General features: G+C 46.3%; 1 protein-coding gene and 1 long non-coding RNA gene across 13 annotated transcripts in view; one reads left to right on the top strand and one right to left on the bottom strand.

Annotated features, from left to right (window-relative positions):
• Positions 1–3,190, bottom strand: part of cadm2a (cell adhesion molecule 2a) — a 319,233-nt gene extending 316,043 nt beyond the window's left edge. For 4 of the 5 annotated variants that reach the window (XM_048984508.1, XM_048984505.1, XM_048984507.1 and 1 more), the window contains exon 1: positions 3,057–3,190. In XM_048984508.1, the coding sequence (XP_048840465.1) occupies positions 3,057–3,117 (61 nt within the window). In that variant the 5' untranslated portion in view covers positions 3,118–3,190. The remainder of the gene's footprint in view (positions 1–3,056) is intronic. The other variant, XM_048984506.1, reaches the window with a different exon arrangement.
• Positions 3,073–15,804, top strand: LOC125713428 (uncharacterized). Of its 8 annotated transcripts, none has more exons than XR_007383585.1 (7): positions 3,312–3,656; positions 4,999–5,083; positions 7,818–7,930; positions 10,582–13,362; positions 13,982–14,067; positions 14,558–14,603; positions 15,063–15,804. It is a non-coding gene; the product is annotated as an uncharacterized LOC125713428 (long non-coding RNA). The 8 variants fall into 8 exon arrangements; XR_007383583.1 differs by lacking the exon at positions 15,063–15,804 and having other exon boundaries at positions 10,582–11,719; positions 12,722–13,362; positions 14,558–14,878; XR_007383581.1 differs by lacking the exons at positions 3,312–3,656; positions 15,063–15,804 and adding an exon at positions 3,090–3,211 and having other exon boundaries at positions 14,558–14,878.
• The last annotated feature ends 2,788 nt before the right edge of the window (positions 15,805–18,592 follow it).

Consider the following 18,592-nt stretch of genomic DNA (forward strand, 5'->3'; position numbering starts at 1 on the left):
AGAGGCAGAGAAAGCCATCAGTAAGTGTCTCTAATTGCCCCGAAAGCAGCTGAAATCCCTGTTCTCCCAGCATCCCTTGAAGGATATAAAGAAGCAGGATCACTTAAAGCATTATTGCACGCTATCAATATTCCAGTATCTGCCGCCCGCCCGACAAGCCAGACGAATAAAAGAATCGAGGCTCCATCCATCCTCAGATGGCACCGAGGGTCTGTGCCAGCGATCTTTTCCAGGATCCACCCGGGCTATTAAAAGTCCGGAGTGTGGGGTCTGGCCTGGAGGAGAGGAAGGGCGGACACTGAAGACGGCGATTCACGTCACAATCGATACAGTACGACCTTTCCGGGGGGAAGCACTCACAGGGACACATAATCCCCTGGGGGAGTGTGGGGCCTCCCCACAGAACATCCCAGATCCCAAACAGCAAAACTCGAACAAGAACCTGACCGGTGTCGCCCCTGACAGGCGATGCTAACAGGAAAGAGTGACGATCGCAGGCACGGCTGCTGTGAATGTCGTAACTGCGTATAACCAGCAGATACCTGCTTCCAAATAGCAATATAAATCCGGGTCTTTTCTCTGGGATGCAAGCGGCACTGCCCCCTCCAAAAGTCAACAAAACATGAGAAAAGGACCATTAGCTGCTAATGGAGGGAGCAGCCAATTGCAGACAATCCCGCCATCCAAATATGTGTCTTATCTGTGTGTGATTTCCGGTTTAGGGGAACTGACCCCATCGTTTCATGCCAGTCTTTTGCGACTTTGCAATCTTTCCCTCCCGAAGACCCGTCGAAGGCGTGACAGCGCGAGGCCCCAGTAAATCGATAGGTTACCACGGTGTTGATGTCCCTGCCAAGTCATTAGGAGCGTGGCTTCAAGAAATGCCCGTTAATTAAAACTAATTATTAACGGTTGGCTTCTTTGGTGACACTATGAACAATGAAAACAGAAACACTTTCATTTCTCAGGGAGGCAAACGTGGTCTGTGAAGACGTGGTGTTTGATGTGTAAACACCTCCACTGGGATTGTATCATATTTACAGACCTACTAGACCAGGGAAAGGTCAAACTTGTTTGACTTCTCCTTCAGGTAACTGGCCTGGCCTGTGTGGTAGGATTAGGAGTAGCTGACCTTTACAAAGTAAAAATGGTTAGTCTGCTCCCTGAAAAAAGAAAATATATAATAATAAAAAAATACATAAGCTATCAGCCCTTATGCTAAATGTAAAGAGGATCGCAAGGTGAGAATGAACTGCGACCGCGTACGTGATTCCTGCCTTCACGAAATAAACGTTAATTGACCGATTAACCAATTAAGACGAAGGTGCGCGTTTGTGTGAATCTCCAGTAAAATTAACTTAAAATTTATACTAGAAATTGTAGTGAAATGGGGTAGTAACACTTATTTAAAACATTTACATCTGCGCCGCGATCGCTGGCGCATTACGGGCGGGACAAGCACTGGCACCGATGCGATCCGAGCATGCAAGCGTACTACGATCCTCTCTGTTAATAATAATAATAATAATAATAATAATAATAATAATAATAATAAAAAAATGTTTCTCATTTATTACTAACGACGTATGCATCCCAACTTCGGATGCAGCGTCTTGTACCCGCTTCCATGTTTAACTGCGCCGTTATTGATGCTTTGCCCTCCGGTACCCGCTGGTCCTTTTGCCCGTCCGGGGCCGCGATCCGACGGCACTCGGGAGTCGCACGCCGACCTCGCCGTTTCGGGGGGTGTGTGCCGGCAGGAGGGGGCCGACAAAAGTCGGGGGGGGAGTGACACGGCAATACGATCAAACGTGAAAAATGACTCGGGCCAGCCGGGCTGCATCCTTTGCAGATTCAGTAGGTTTTATGTGTGGTTACGCCTGTATTTATTTTAATCCGTGGTACGAACAGACAGCTGCATTAAAGGCTAGACGCCGATTGCGTAAAATAATGCCTATTTTCTAGTTTGCTGTCTTTTTTTAAAGAAAAAAAGAGGGGAGCATTTTAGGGCATCACAGACGGAAAAGCTAATACGACGACGACCCCAAGATGCCGAAAGCTGCAAATACCGTGTTTGTGCGCAATGCACAGTGCGATCGCTACATCTGGGAAATCACACCTCGGATGAGCCTACAAATGATATCAGGAACAGCAGTTTTTATAACGTAAAAAATGGCCATTCGGTGTTTTTTTACCCGGGTGGCGGCGTAGCATTGAGAAACGAACAAGAAAGCTTTTCAACAAGGATAAAATGCACATACAATAGGTCAACCGAATTGCATCCTCTCAAATATAACATCACCAGCAGGTATCAACATGAACAACGTAAACGTCAATTTTTCATAAAGTTATAACTGTGTCCTTTTACCACAACTGTAAATGCAACCTTAAATAAACCCAAAATACATAAAATATCCTGCTGCTTAGCACACAGAATAATGTCCCTAGCCTGGCGATCATCACGGTAATGCGACAGTTATTTAAGTATAAAATGCATAATACCAATCACGGATACTGGTTTTAAAATCCTCAACATTCCCAGCATCTTCCCATCCGCATGTTTAAAGTTATGAATAAATGTTGCAAATGTACTGAACCACGCTGTTGTTCACGGGGACACGAGTCTTAACTGGTCTCACATTGCATTTCTCCTGTTCAACCATAAGGAATCAGCCCGAAACTTGTTCCCGATCAGAATAAGTTAATCGACGCCTTTTGCCAGGGCGTGTATTTATTAGGCTGCGCATCCGACGCTGTCGATGGCCGGACGGCGCGGCGGGGACCTTCCCGCGGCCACGGGCGCAAACAAACCCTGCAAGAGCAGCGAAACTCCTACGAAAAGCAACAGCACTGGATCCAGGACGGACTTTTGACACAATGTATCACACGAGGGGGGGGGGGGGGGCGTCGGGGTGTAGGGGGGGGGGGGCATTTGCAACATCGCGGCAGATACGTGCGGGGAATGCGCGCGACTGCCCGGTCCGGCGCGCTCCGAAGCTGATTCGCACCAAAGTGTTACGGGTCGGACGCCTGCGAAGTTTCAAGCCGCGCTTTACCTTTTAGAAGGATCCCGCAGAGGCTGTAGAGGGCGAAGAGCAGATGCTGTTTGAGGATCATATTCTTCTCGGTTCCTTCAGCCGGCTGCGCGGAGATAACTGGGCTTCGCGTCCTCTTCTGCCTCGTCCCTCCGTAAGCAGGCGAGTCTATCCAGGTGAGCCTTTCCCTATCAATAATAGGCTCCTGTCCAGCGATGAGCTGCGCTGCCTTCGTTCAGGGTCCCGCCGATCGCCGAGGTGCCGCTGCCGATGCGAGCCAATTGCGAGCGTCGGGAAGCCGCTTCTGCAACAGAGCGCTAAAAAAAAGTGCAGCTTTAGCTTTTCTCGCCTCTCGGGAGCGAGCCGGCGGAGTCCCGCCCCCGCGCGCTGACAGACGGGGGCGCCCGACCAATAGCGGCCCGTCCGTAAAATATTCAGGCAGCTGCGGCTCACAAACGCAGGGGACCGCCGGCGAGAGGGGGGCGAGGCGGGAGCGGACTGCCGGCCTTTCGGGCTAGATGGCCCCGGACTGGCGTGCGTAATGGCCTATTCCAGCCTACGATCCCTAATCGGGGCTAAATGCAGCAGCCGGTCCCGGGAGGATTCGCACGCCTTGCTGAGGTCTGCTTCCTCCTGGGGGATGTTAAGCGTGCGAGGGGTTGAGCGAAGCAGCGCTTCACTGTAATGGTACTGAAAGGACAGCAGTCGGAGCCTTAAAACGTTCCGAGAACCGGCCGATCGGACTACAACTTTCATTTAGCTCGTACAGTATGAACTGCATCGATATCGATATATTCCAAAGTGCAGTTACGCTGTCAACGTTAAAAATGTATATCATTATTATTATTATAATTGTTATTATTATTATTATTATTATTATTATTATTGTTATTATTATTATTATTATCGGACCTTGGAAACAGAATTGAAAGCGTTGCGTTTTGAAGTACACAAAATTAAACTGGATAATATTGCATTGATATTCTATGTAAATATGGTAGATGTTCTTTTTAAGAACTTTCATGTAACGTGGTTTACATACATCGGAAACTTTCGCTCAGTTTAAACGAGATCTTACGATGTATTTACTGGCGCCCCGGTCTGGAAAACTAAATAACATTACAAACAGCTACATTATATATATCCATCATATGCTTATTGTCTGATCCAGTTTCATTATGCACTCATTATAAAGTGCTTATTTGTACATTCCTACACACACAGATTTCATGAGACGCGGATCTTCGTTTTAAATGATATGATCATAATCGCTTTGCATTGAGTTTGTTGCTCGGTAATTTTTGGCGGTGTCCTTACTTTGCGTGCCCGTCTGTAGTGTTTAGAAACACCCTGATTAAACAGATTTGTTTTTCTGCATAGAAGAGAAGGCTGATCACACTATCTATGCTATTTCTGTTTCGCCGAATGGAAAAGGAAAAAAAGAGGGAATAATCATGTAGTTATACATCCCCGCCACCAGGTGGAATTTACGTCTTAACAGTGTATGTGCACTTCGGCGTAAGTGGAAATGCATGGTTTCGTTTTGGTGGCACAGTGTTCAGGAAATGGTGGTGACACTGGGGGCTGAGCCAGCTGCCCGATTTTAGGTCCATGGTCACTTGTCAAGAGCTCAGCAGGTGTAAACCAGCCTGCTGGGGCAGTTTGGTGTGTTTAAAACTGGCAGTGAAAATCACAGCTTAGTGGTGACTTCGATCACCATACAAACGGTGACTCCGACTTGCTGGCCAGGCTCTGCGGGGTGACTTTCGCCCCCCCCTTTGGGGGCACAGTGCCATTCAAGGAGCTGTGGGCAGAGAGTGACTTTTCCCTGTATCTCACTTACACTTCCTGTTTTGTGCGATCCCACTGGGGTCTGGGTCTGTTGCTATCCTCTGCCATCCCCGTGGGCCTCGAATCCGGCTGTTCCGTGGGGCGTTAATGCCACCTCCCTGCTGACCACTAGCCTGCAGTCTGCGTATCCCGGCATTCCGGCTTCCTGCCCATGTCCACTGTCCGGTAAAGAAGCAGCATTCACTGCGTCTCTGCAGGTAACCACCTTTGAGTGACACATGACAATGGTCTGAACACCTAAGTCTGTTATGGTCAATTTTCTTTTTTTTTTTTTTTTTTTTATTAATTTTACAAATCGTTGCATTTTTAACCTCTTAGAATCCTTTCACCAGTAAATGCAGATGTTGATAAGGTCCTGGATCAGTACCTCAGTCAAAGAATAGTCCCTCTAGTGGGACTTAAACCAGCGACCTTCCGACTGTGAGCTCAGCTTCAGCCTCCCACCCGCTGAAAGGCTATTAGATGGTGTGGCTGATCTCATTTAGCACATGGGCCAGGCTAGGTTCAAGGTGCCCCCTCGTACCCCCCCCCCCCCCCCCACACACACACACACACACACACACAAGAACACCAGCCTAAGCCAATAGAACTGGCTCTGGCTTATTGGAGGGCGGGGGAAGCCAGTTGGCCATCTGAAACCTCTCCACCGCCCCCCCATTAGAAAGTGAGCTGGCAAAGCCAATCAGAGCTGCCTCAGTACCAGCTGAAATCGTGACACGGAAAAGGTGCCTGGATGTCACGTCCAGAGTCGGGCCCAGCCAGTGGCAGCCGTGTCACTCCGCTGCGTTGCCTTCAACACACTTTTCCCCCAGTCTTTTGGATCCTAGCCCTTTAATTTTAGGATTACGCTTTTTTCCGGTATTTTTCCCGCTTGCTTTCCCTTTCATATATGCTCTGTCAGTCTGTTTATATTTGAGCTTTTTTTCTGCAATTCTGTTTTAATTCATATAGCTGCTTATTTTTCCAAACATTTGCTGGAAAAAAAACAGATGTTGCTTTATTACTGTACACACATGTTGTTGATTGCATATTGATTTCAGCTGTGTTTTTACTAACCCCTTACCCATCAATATGTTATGGGACTTTGCTTTGAAATGTTTAACTGTCTCCAGGATTGTTGCCTAACTTTGTGGCTGATTGATATTACTGGAAGCAAAAGAAATGAGGAAAAGGGTTAAAACAGGTCATGTACCCTTTCCAGGAGGCAGGCATTTATTTTCTGTTGTCTTTGGAAATTCTTTTACAGTGTTTGGGGAAGCTTCTCTAAATCAGGTCAACTGTGCAATTATTTATCATCGTCATCCCATGTGGGTGGCAATTATATCATCGCACTCTTTGCGAATGAAATTTCGACAGCATTTTGTATATGAGTCTCTCCGGTCACATGACATCAGACTCCACTGATGGAATGTAGGCATGCATTTCCTTTATGAATGGAGCACCGTCTTTCCACACAACTCTCACAGCCACGTGGGTTCGCTCGTGCCATGGCTGGCACACGCAGAGCCAGAAAGAGATACTGCTCTTTATGAGGAGGGTGCTGAAACCGACAGCCTGTAGGGGGCATAGTGGTTAGGGGCACTGAATATGCAAACTGCAGATAGAGGGTTTGAATGAGTTTGAGGATACTGCCATGGTACCGTACCATTAAGATCTTATTAATATTAAACTTTAAAGTAGCACAGCATGTAAGCTGGTCTTCAGATCACTGTCTTAAGGCAGATAAGTAACACCACAGGTGTGCATTTAACACTAAGAGGCAGCTGAAAAGGACTGGGAACCGGTAGTGCTTCCATTGCGAGGAACGGCCAGTCCTCTCGCCCTGCATTCGTCGCCTGCGAAAACGTTGCTGTCTCGACCTGAAAGTCAAGCGAAAGCCACATTCAGCCAGCCTGACCGTTTTACCGGCAAATCCTTTAACTTCCTCCTGTGTTGCTGTAGTAACATATTGTGATTGCTTCAGCGAGGACTGTGAAAAAAAAAAACGCTTCAGGGAGCTCTGTGCATCGGCTGAAAACATCACACAAGCCATTCTTTCATGTTCCGCTCCTAATTATCTAAATAATCTGTGCCGGCGTTTCCATACATGTGCATTTCTTTTTCCAAAAATGTCACCAAAAATTATCACTTAGGATTTAGAGTTTCTAAAGCTATGAATTATGCCATAAAAGGCCACCTACCCCTCGATTCAGCATGCAGCAGTAAGGATCCCAACCTCTGGGGGGAATTCCAATTAAGGCCGTATTTGAAAGTCATTCTCTTGACAAAGGCAGCGTTAACGTGTGCGTTTAAAGACACAGTTTGACGCCACAACCCCCGACATCAAAGCAGAAGCCCCGTCTGAGGGCATTCGTGAGCGATTAACATCAAAAGCTATATGCCACCGGCTCGTTAAAACGACTCAGCAGATTGGGTCCTTTGTTTTTCGTTGAGGATTCCTTGGGACATTTCTGAAGTTCAGCTCTCAGAAACAGAGCATGCGGTTGTGGCACGAGTCTTTCCTCAGACTAGGATGATGTGGGGAGGGGGGTATTTATGAAACAAACTAAAATCTAGGCCTTAAAAATGGATTGAAAATGAATTGTAAGTGGATTGGACGTAGATTCCACTACAAAAATCTCCATTCTTATGGGCTGCTGTGTTTATTTGAAAAATGAAATCATTGATTGACAAGAATATGTAGTCAGTTTTTTATATATTCTCATTTTCCACCAGTGTTGTGTTCTTTAGACACTTTGGTCTGACGTTGTTGTAAAGATAAGAAGAACATCAGCTCACCTATTTATGGAGATAATATAATATAATTTTTCTCCCTTCTTGCTTTATTGAGCTGACACTCGGCAGTTAGGACTGAGGAGGCATATATATATATATATATATACAGCAATAGATATTTTCAAAGGGAGTGTGTTTGCCTTGTTTCAAATACAGGAAGTTGCCAGGACTTTGAAGATGAAGTGGATGAGAAAATGTGATGGATAGCCACTCTCGAAACAGACAGAGGGGCGCCATGTCAGCGAGGGACGAGAGAGGGAGGCGGGCAGGTGTGATGCTGCTTTGCGTTTCATGTTTGCAGATAGGAAACACCAGAGGTACCACCTGTGTGTCAAACACGCCCGTGTAGATGAGAACGGAGAATAATTTCTTTCTTTAAAACAACCCACAATGCATTGGGCAGATAAGCATCACTTGGTGGAACCGCACCCTAAACAGCTGAGTTTGGGTTTTCATTCCGAGGATGTCAGCCTCGTCGGTTAAGGCTAGCAAGTCGGGAGAGGGCCGTCTTCCTTTTGTCCCGATGAATTATTCATAGGGAGCTGTCTCCAGCACACAGAAGGAATTCAACTCACCCGGCCAGGTCCACCACTGTCCTGCCACAGCGGATTCTTACTTGCAAGCAGGCATATAGTAAAATTACTGGTTTCACCACCCCCCTCCCCCTTAAATCTGTTTGCTTCCAACCAGGCATGTAGCCAGGTAGTAAAATAACAAGTTTGAACCCCCCCTGGAAATTTGCGGGACGCCCCTCGAAATTCATTTTTGGCGGCAGGCCTGCTAGCACGCATCCAGATGTTAGCACGCGGCAAGCGCGCAACCTTCCCTTGACCTTGTTGCGGCGAGTGCCGAGCTGCAGGGGGTGCGTCATGACATCCTCGCCGCTTCTTCATGAACGGCCACCAGACCCAGGTTCATGGGGATGCCTAAGAGTGCACAGCACCCTCAAATGAATAACGTACTCCCCCAAGTTCAAGTTGACGTGGGGTAATAATGTCAAGTGAGTTAATTTGTTCCTTCTTTTTTGCTTTTGTTGTTTGGTATAATGAAGGGTTAGGGGGTGGGCGGGGGGGTGCAGAGTGGCTTTACCCCTAGTGATTTTCTTCTGGTCCCGCCACTGATGACCATTGCAAATGAAATAAAATAGACCACAATGACCATAATGTGTGGCTTATGGTCTCTAAAAGGAGAAACCACTGGAGAAACTGATGGTTTCCAAACCTGAATAGGAAGATGCTAATGATAAAGCAGATGCTAATAAGAAAAAAGTGCTCAGGCCAGTCTGTGTGTGAATCAGCCTTCAGCACAAGAACCTGAGTGTTTGGGGGCAGACAGGCCTGCCGTTGCATTGTGTCTTACCCAGTACGTCAGACTCTGAGCAACACCGGCCTTAAAGAGACAAGTAGGGAAAAAAAATCGCTAGAAGTGTGTGTGTGTGTGTGTGTGTGTGTGTGTGTGTGGTCCAGATATACCTTAACATGTGGGGACTCAATGTTCGTGATGAATACCCATTTTTTGACCTTACGGGGAGCGGTTTCTTGGTCCCCGTGAGGGAAAACTCAGTTTTCAAAAAATCCGTAAATGCAATTAAAACACTAAAAATGCTAAATCACTCGTATTATGTTTGGTTACTTATGGTTAAGCTTGTCATGTTGGGATTAGAGTCTTCCCCATAAAAATAAACGGAGAGTCCCCACAAAGATATAATTACAAACATGCGTGGGTGTGGGCACACAAACACACAAATATATATATATATATATATATATATATATATATATATATATATATATATATATATATATATATATATATAAAATTAATCTGCGAAACCGTGCGTTGGTGAGAGGTTATCCATCATCCTGTCAAATATTCTTCAATCTTCAAGCGTCTGGGCGACTTTCAGCCCTTCCTGTATATATGCAAAGGGCAAGAGAGGTGGTCAGATCATAAATGATAAATTTTATGATTAAAATTCTTCACAGAAAGACAAAAGTCCACTGTCATCTTTATTGGCAAATTCTGTGACAGCAGGAGTAGTGTCACGTCAAACCGTGTCTTTCAATGGCATGTCTGGGTGTTAATTTACATTTTGAATATAATTCATGTTACATTTGCTACCATACAATATCAATAAAATACAAATGTATTATTTACTTATATTCTGTGATTCTGCATACATATTTATGTATTATGCCTGACATTTTGCCACAAATCTCATGGAAAACAGAAAAAAAAATGAAAAGAAAACTGTTCAGCTGGCAGAATTTTCAGAAACCGTTCCGTTGCGAACAGCGTGCAAATGTGACACGTGAAAAAAAGCACACAGTCTTGACACGAATCTGCTCTTTAACGCCACAAAGAGAGAATAGATTGAGGTCTCTGCGTCTCTGCTGTTGTTCAGATGTGTAAAACCTCCGAAACAATATTTCGCTTAGCGTCTACTGTCAAATGACGTGTGAATGTGAACGCAAGGCAAAAACCAGCTTTGGCAAATTTATTATGTGGGACATTAGTAGCGGTATGAGTGCGAGGGTCTGGACCGCCGCTGAGTCGCCTGAGAACGGAGGATTTCTTTTTCCCTGCCTCTTGTCAGTTGATACAGTTGTGAGCCGGATTCTGTGAAATATCAGGAACATATTCCGCATTCGGCTTTTCATTAACTGGGGTCCCTGGCGGATGGCAGACCTTTCCTCGGTAACCTCGCTGACATTTGCTTAAGATGTACCTGTGGGCCGCATCCTCATGGCCTCCACAGGCCGACTGACGTCTCGTGCGGGTGATGATGGGGTGCGGGGGGGGGGGGGGGGGGGTTGGGTGCAGGGTGGGGGGGGGGGGAGCGACAGTATCAATTCTGTGGCTCTTTCAGCCTCCCACACTCTCCCATAACCGCAGCTACTATTTCTCCTGTATTTTGCAGCTCATGGAGGTGTGAGGAAGAACCGCGAAGAGGATGCAATGTCTCACCTATCACCCGGCTCATTCGACACGGATGTGACAGCACACCTGGGGGCAAACAGGCTTTTTTTTGGGAGGGGGGGTGACATAGTGTTCCTGATCTCTACCCCACGACTTCCCCCGGCCCGGGGGGTGGGGCTACCTTGCTCGTCTGTCTTCAGCATTTCGTTCAGGGATCCTTCTGGCTCCGGCCCCAAATTACGTGATAGGCTCAGATACGACAGCTTGACGTTTAAGGTCCTCACGCCTTTGTGGGGGGGTCGGCGGTCAGTGTGTGCAGCATTCAGATGGGTCTGCATTACAGCAGCAGCATTGGGGAAGCGGATTGTATGGGATTACTGCCTTGAGACAATAGCAGTCCATAGGAAAAAAAAACACAAATACAAATTTAATTCGACCATTATGCTCTTGCTGGTCTGCTGCGAGCTCGGCACAGCTCGACCTGAATTAAAAGTAATGCACAGAAAGTAGATTTGGGGGAGGGAAATTTTCATACTGCCACTGGGGTTTTTGTGTCTTCATTTGTCGTGCTGCAGGTGTGGATTTTGGATGGATGGAGCCCAGAACTTTAGCTTTTGGGTTTTTATCGATACGCATCTTTTTCCCCTGCAATATAGCGTGTGGCTTGTGACTTGGCCGCTCCCTGTGTTTATTAACATCGCTGGTTCAAATCCCTTCCTCAGCTGAATAGTCACATGTCTGTTGGGGTGGGGTGGGCCTGGGTAAGTGGCCTGTCTCTCCGCAGATCCCAAGCCTGTGTGCCAAAGGAGAGAAGACGGGATATTTGAAGAAAAGAGGCATTACGATGTACTTGTACAAATACGGCATCGTTTATTTGTTTTGTTTTGTTCTTTGTTTTCGTTTGTTTTGTTTTTCTGTCTCCTACCAGCGTAGCTCTAGCTGACAACCGCTGCACCTCAGGCTCATCCTGATACGCGAACGACCATCATCCCAGTACCTTTTACGGCTGATTCCTCTCACCGCGCAGACAGCGGTAAACGCAAATAAGTACGCTGTGGCTGCCCCGATGCGGAGATGACGGCGTGACATTTTCGGCTGCATGTCCCCGCTCTTCTTTCATGTCGCTGCCGCACATTACTGTAAGTGCAGTACTTTGAAATATGCCAGCTAACGCTTAATGTGTTAAATTGCATGCGAAAGGGCTTTCTGCAGTGTCAGCTACTTTGAGCTCAACCTCCGCTTTCTGCCTTGTTTCCCCTGATCGCCTTTTGATGTGGTTTGTTCATTGAGCAGGTGTGGCCATTATAGTTAAACACCTGATATTTAAAACGTGGGGCATCGGCTGGTCTATTTATGCAGATTTATTCATTGCAGATAAGCCAGGGTGAATGCAGGGGTGGAGTTACAAAAGCACTGGCCTTAGCTGAAAGCTGATTGGCCCCTGACGTGTCCCTGCCCCATCACTCACTGATTCAGATCGTTTAATTGGTTCATGATAGGTTTGGCACTTCTGTATAAATTACGGCCCCGCTTATGTCACGCACTTTAACACCAGCTGCGCCAGCCCAGCAGGTGGCGCTGTGCTGAAATGTCTTATGAGAGGCCCTGATCTGGTACTTATTCAGGAAATATCCAGTAGAGTGCATAGGTTTAGGGTGAAACTGCCTGCTTTGTAAGGAAGCGATAAGGTATGAAACCTGGACGCAAAATGTGGTGGGCTCGAGTCCGAGGAGTGACTGTATATAAATCACTGATTGCATTTTGTAAGGGATGAGGGGTGGCCTGCAGACCCCTTGGGGGGGGGGTCAGGTGACCCCCATTATTTGTGTTGGTCCGCTCTGCCTGTCTCGCTGTGCTTTGTTCCGTGCCTAGTTACCCAGTCTCCAGGCTTAAAAAGTCCAGTGCTGTTTGCTGGCCTGTCTTGTCTCCCACTAACACAGCCAGGCTTGTTTTTCTCTCTGCTGCCTAATCAGGCCCTTCTGATTCACTTCTGGCTTTGTGTCAGCCCTGCCCTGTCCCTGTATAACCATCATTCCCTGTCTAACGTCTGTTTCATTTTCAAATATACACTATGGCACAAGCATATGGTACAATAAATGTACTTGCCATGTGTAAAATATGTTGTATTTTGGGTTTGAAAGATGTAGAGCTGCACAAAATACCCCGTTTCTGTAAAGCTACGATGGACAAAGACCCCCTGGTGAGTGAAATGTTATTAAGCCTGTATGGGCTGGATGTGGAAAGTCTAAGACACGTTAATAAAACATTCTTTCTTCCATCCATCTACCCATTAATCTATCCATCCATTCATCAATCCATTTGTTCATTCAGTAAATTAGCTACACTATATATATAGGTATGTTGCATGTAGAATAGAATAGAATAGAATAGAATAGAATAGAATAGAATAGAATAGAATAGAAATAGAATAGAATAGAATAGAATACCTTTATTCTCATTGAGCTCTATACAACAGGATTTCTGTGTCTGTATAAGTCACGTTCCAGGGTCCGTAAGCACTGTGTAATGCGGAGTCGTTAATCTCCCCCCACCCCTGCCCTGCACCGTGACCCACCAATGGGTGCTGACACATGCAGGTCGTTGCCGCTCCATGACGGAGAACTAATGCGGGACGGCCGGTCACACCGGAGATCCGCCATGAAGCGTCCTCCTCCTTCGGTCTTGGTGATGAAGCGCTTCACCCCTGAGGAATCCCAGACCAAACCATGTAGCCTCTTCGCTCCAGCGGACCTGGAAATGTCGATGGCGAAGGAAAATGCTGGTAGATCAGAGGGCGGGTGGGGGGGGCAGGGGGAGGGAGTGCACAAAGCCTTTTTATAATACTGTGTTTGTTTCATTTTTTGCTTATAATGAGTGGGGAGGGGGGCAAAAACCCAACATATATACCCCACAGCCACATATATACCCCACAGCCACATATATACCCCACAGCCACATATATACCCCACAGCCACATATATACCCCACAGCCACATATATACCCCACAGTCACATATATACCCCACAGCCACATATATACCCCACAGTCACATATATACCCCACAGCCACATATATACCCCACAGCCACATATATACCCCACAATCACATATATGCCCCACAGCCACATACATACCCCACAGTCACATATATACCCCACAGCCACATATATACCCCACAGTCACATATATACCCCACAGCCACATATATACCCCACAGTTACATATATACCCCACAGCCACATATATACCTCACAGCCACATATATACCCCACAGTCACATATATACCCCACAGCCACATATATACCCCACAGTTACATGTGGAACTGAAACCTAACAATGGTGGCTTTATAATCAATTTGCATGTTACCACCTTTCATGTATTTTGTGCGTGTGGCTCAGCAAGTTAAGGCACTGTGATTATGAGCAGAAGGTCGTCATTTCCCGTCCCTGGTCTGGCAGAGAATTCTGATGGCTGGGTTCCTGAGGTAGGCCTTTTACCTCCTCGTAGTTCTAGGAACTGTCTGATCCTGTTTTCTCAAACGAAACAAAAAACAAAACAAAACAAAGGTTTCTTGGGATATAAGTGTATCTGCAAAATAAATATGCCTGTCATTCTATACATAAAAGTAAATGGGAAGCAGAGTGGAGATGCGGTTCTGTATTCATCCCGATCACATGAAAGGGACAGGTTTGCCAGTATGGACATACAATATGTGCATGAAATCAATTTTTCTTCACATTTGTCCATATCATGGGGCCATTTGCAGCATTTCTACAGCTCTGAAGCAGTTTGTTGCACCTTAAATATACGCACTTTGCCTTTTCACTTTTTATATATTGTTCTGTTATCATAATGTTTTTGTATCTCTCATTGGCAGCGACAGTGAATAAAACATTGCCACGGATACGGATTACACATGCGTGTGGATGCTCTTTTCTCTGGGGCTTGATGCACTTTTTATTATCTCTCCGCAGATTTAGATGTGGATGGGGAGTCGGTCTCCGTCGACGCTGGTGGCAAGTGAGGACAATCCTACGGGAGCGATTGCTCTGGCCTGCCGGCGCTTATCTCGTTTAGTCGGGCCTGAGTAGAAGGACGGGGACCAGAAAGGAGGCTAAATATTTGGGGGGGGAAACTGCTTTTGTTTGCAGCAGGAGTTCACTTTGCAGTCAACCTTTTTGCTGAATCGTTTAAATTCGTTAATTAACTTCCACGGACAGATAAATATAATTTTAAACACCAATTATAGCGCAACCTGTGCAACTGAAAGCAATAAACTACAATAAATGAAGGAATTTATGTCTGCAACCGACTGTTCATTTCCTTAACTGCTGGGGTTTTTTTTTTTCTTCATTCTGGTCAGCGACTGATAATTTCTAACGTCGCCACCAAAATCTGCAGGGCTGTAATAAGTGTGTAGATGCTTTATTACTATTATCATTATTATTATGATAGTTTTTCTGCTGTTTTTGTTTACAGGAAAAGGTTACCCAGCGGATGGCAATTATGTTTTGCATACAATAGCAACAACACAAATCACGAAATCAGAACGACGTGCAAGGAGCGAAGCGTCACGATGCATACAGGGACCCAAACACGTCGTTAACGCTGACGGAGCAGCAGCGTGAAGGAGAAATTCTGCATGCTTGATTGTTATATTAAAAAAAGTGCAAGAAGTTTGTGTAAGAAGTTACTGGCTCTGATTGGTCACTGTGGCTGTAGGTGCTTCCATGACTTTTCTTGTGAACTCTGGGAAGTTCTGTGCAGTTTTTTTTTTGGCTTGGTTCCACTTCACTGGACTGCCATTTCCTACGGCCTCTTGCCAGCTCCCGTGCTGCACTCCGTCAGTGTCCAGGCAGTCAAAGAAGTAAGAATAATGCAGCATTAAGTTGTGGGTCTGGGGGAGTAGACCTGGCATTTTGTCTCATCCACTGGGGTCACTTCTGGTTCAAATCCCACACCTATGAAATCCAAATTTCCTTGCAAACACTGGCAGGGAAAACTGTGATTTGAAAATAAAAATCCATACTTCTAAATTTTGTATTGCATACGCACGGAGCCATTGGTGTGTGTAAGACAGTCAGTACCGATGCGATTTGGTTGTGTGCCGTGCATGAAGATATTTGCAGTAAAATTGAGTTTACGTAAACAAAAAACTGCAGACTGAACTGATTTGTAACAGTATAGTATGATCGCCTCTTGGCGCTAACAGGGGAATGTGACGAATGACGGATAGAGGAGAAACAGCGAAGCACGAATTAGCAACTGAGCGTATCAGTTAGTGTGCAGCAAAGTCTTTCTTCCTAAGCCTGTAGATAACGGACTCGGTGACAGATATCGACGAGCTGTGTGGTATATCACCACGCCACTCCATTTCAGTTATCCTAGTAAGACTGTATACATGCTCCGTGGGTTTCGCAAACACAAATAAGTGATCTGTCTATAGTCTGACGTTGTGTGCATGTGACCTAGTCTAACTATAGACTGCATGTGACCTAGGATAACTAGTTGGATGTTGCCTGGACTTCACTATATGGCTTTAATTAGCCTGTTGTTGAGTTCTGTAATGTGTAAATGTGTATGTGGAATAGATTCAAGCATTTAAGGATATTTGCAAGTCATCGCAAGTTTTATCGGCTAATTAGGTTGTAACTTGTTGTAATAAGGCAAGCAAGGTCACTCCAATACGTCGGTGATGTTTGTTTCCAAGAGGCATAGCTAATGTTTATTACAGAAGGTGGCCATTAGAGGAGACATCTAGATGCGTGGTGGTTCACTATGATAATTAAGGCATTTGTGTGTCTCTGGCTGACTTTCATACGTATGTGAGATGCATGGAATCTGTCTCTTGCCTTGACCTTCATCTTGACTTTTTGAGAGTGCTAAGAAAGTGCAGACATTTTTGAATCCCGTGGACATATTTTCCCGTGCTCTGTTTGGGATTTTTTTTTAACCCATCCCCCCCCCCCCCCCCCCCCCACACACACACACACACACACACCGTACATAAGAGCCAGAGTGAACACATCCACAAAGACCATGCACTGCTCCGTCAGCGGTAGTGCAGCCTTTGCAGTGTTTGCGGCTACACAGCCACACAATGCTTTTGGAAAAGCAAAACCGACCCCCCAAGATTAGAGATGATAGCACTCCTGTCACTGGGTAGCACTGCCTATTTCGTTGGAGCAATTCTGTACTTCTGATGGTAATATATAGTGTCAGTCAAAATTCTGGATACATCTTCTGAAAACCATTTGCTTTTCAACAAGATAATGACCTTGAAGTTATTTAGGAAGCATTATCTTGTGAACAAGGAAAGAGTGACTGATGACCTGGCCCCCATAACCCCCCCACCTAAACCCTACAGAGCTGGTTTGGGTTGAGTTGGATCAAAGAGTAAGAGCAAGGTAACCAACTTGTGCCCAGAACTTGTGGAAACTCCATCAGGATTGGTGGAGGAACATTTCAGGTGGCTACATCTGGAAGGTGGTCGAAAGAATCCCAAGGCTCTGCAATGCGGTCGTCAAAGCAAAAGACTACAATTTGAGAAGATTTTGAGATGTTAAACAGGTGTGTCCAGACTTTTGACTGGTACTGTATAAGACATAATTACAGCCCATGTTCCAGTGGCTAGAACATTCATCCGTGGACCAAGTCTGAACTTAGATTCTCTCCTCAAGTTTGACATCATCCGGTTGTTCATCTCTTAAGGGCTTACAGGTTTTTCAAATGAATGGGAGCAATTCAAGGGGCTTCATTAAACTGACAACACAATGAGGACGTGGCAACATCATAAACGGGGGACAAAAACAATGTTTTCTTAAACGTCTAAGACTCCTGTCTGGTTATCAATAATTAAACAGAGAGTCCCCAAAATGCGGAATGAAAAGCGGTCATCTAGGGTCCCGTCTGACATGTTAAGTGGAGGTGTCAGAAATCGCAGTGGAGAAATGGCTTCGAAATGACTGGTCATTTAGGTCACTCTTAGATGGGGTACTTAAGCCGAACTGCTCCGGCTTTCTGACCCCATACCGAGATGGGGTGGCGGAGGGGGGGGGGGGGGAAGCTGAACACACCAGTGCCTCCCCCCCAAAAAGCTACTGACTCCAAAAACCGACTCCCCCCCCGTCCAGTTTGTTCTTTGTTTCAGTGAAAGGAGGCAAGAAAGAGCTCCAGATACATGAAAGGAAAGGAAAGCATGGCTCCCGACGTGTCCCTGCTTTGAAATTTTTGGGAGGGTGGGGTGGGGGGTAGCTGTCTTTCCATGCTTAATGAATCGGTGGACGTCCCAGCGCTGAGACGGCGTGCCAAACGGATGGAGCGACGTGGTGAACGTCGGGAGCCGTTTCCTTCCAGCAGAGCCTGACTTCTCCAGCTCCATCCACATCTACCTTCCTGGCATGATGATCGGCAACAGAAGCCTTCCTCATTAACGGAGCCGCATCTCCGAGAGACACAGCCACCTCTGCGTCTGTGCGGAGGGGGTGCACGGGGACGCCGAAGGACGAATCCTGGGGGGGACATTGCGTCAGGAAAGCATGGATGTTTTCTGGGTGGGTATCGTAGTCTGGAAAATAAGCCATGGCTGCATTGGCCAGACCTGGAGGAGATGACCATCAGCGGCAGGGTCCCGGTGGAGCACAGCACCGCGGCTAATCCGCTCCTACACCCTATGCCCCCCGCTGCGAACGAGCGCCATCCCTGCGGGGTCCTGATGGGCCAAAGCCAACGCCTTTGCACGTCTGTGCTCCTGGCTTCCCCGCCAGTGGGTGGCGCTGTCTAACAGCCCTTTGCATGAACCTGCTCTGCTGAAGGTGACAGGTGCCACACAGTGGGGTGTCGGGTATCGCCACTGACCATCTAGAGTCTCCCGTAGTGCCATCCTCATGCACAAAGCCAACCATATATGTGTGTGCACTGTATTCACAAGGGGAAACTCAATTTTATAAATCAGTGACTGCAATAAAAAAAGTAAAAATGCCAGAAGTCTTGCATTTTGTTTGGTTACT

Source organism: Brienomyrus brachyistius, chromosome 18, assembly GCF_023856365.1.
Source record: "Brienomyrus brachyistius isolate T26 chromosome 18, BBRACH_0.4, whole genome shotgun sequence".
Classification (NCBI taxonomy): domain Eukaryota; kingdom Metazoa; phylum Chordata; class Actinopteri; order Osteoglossiformes; family Mormyridae; genus Brienomyrus; species Brienomyrus brachyistius.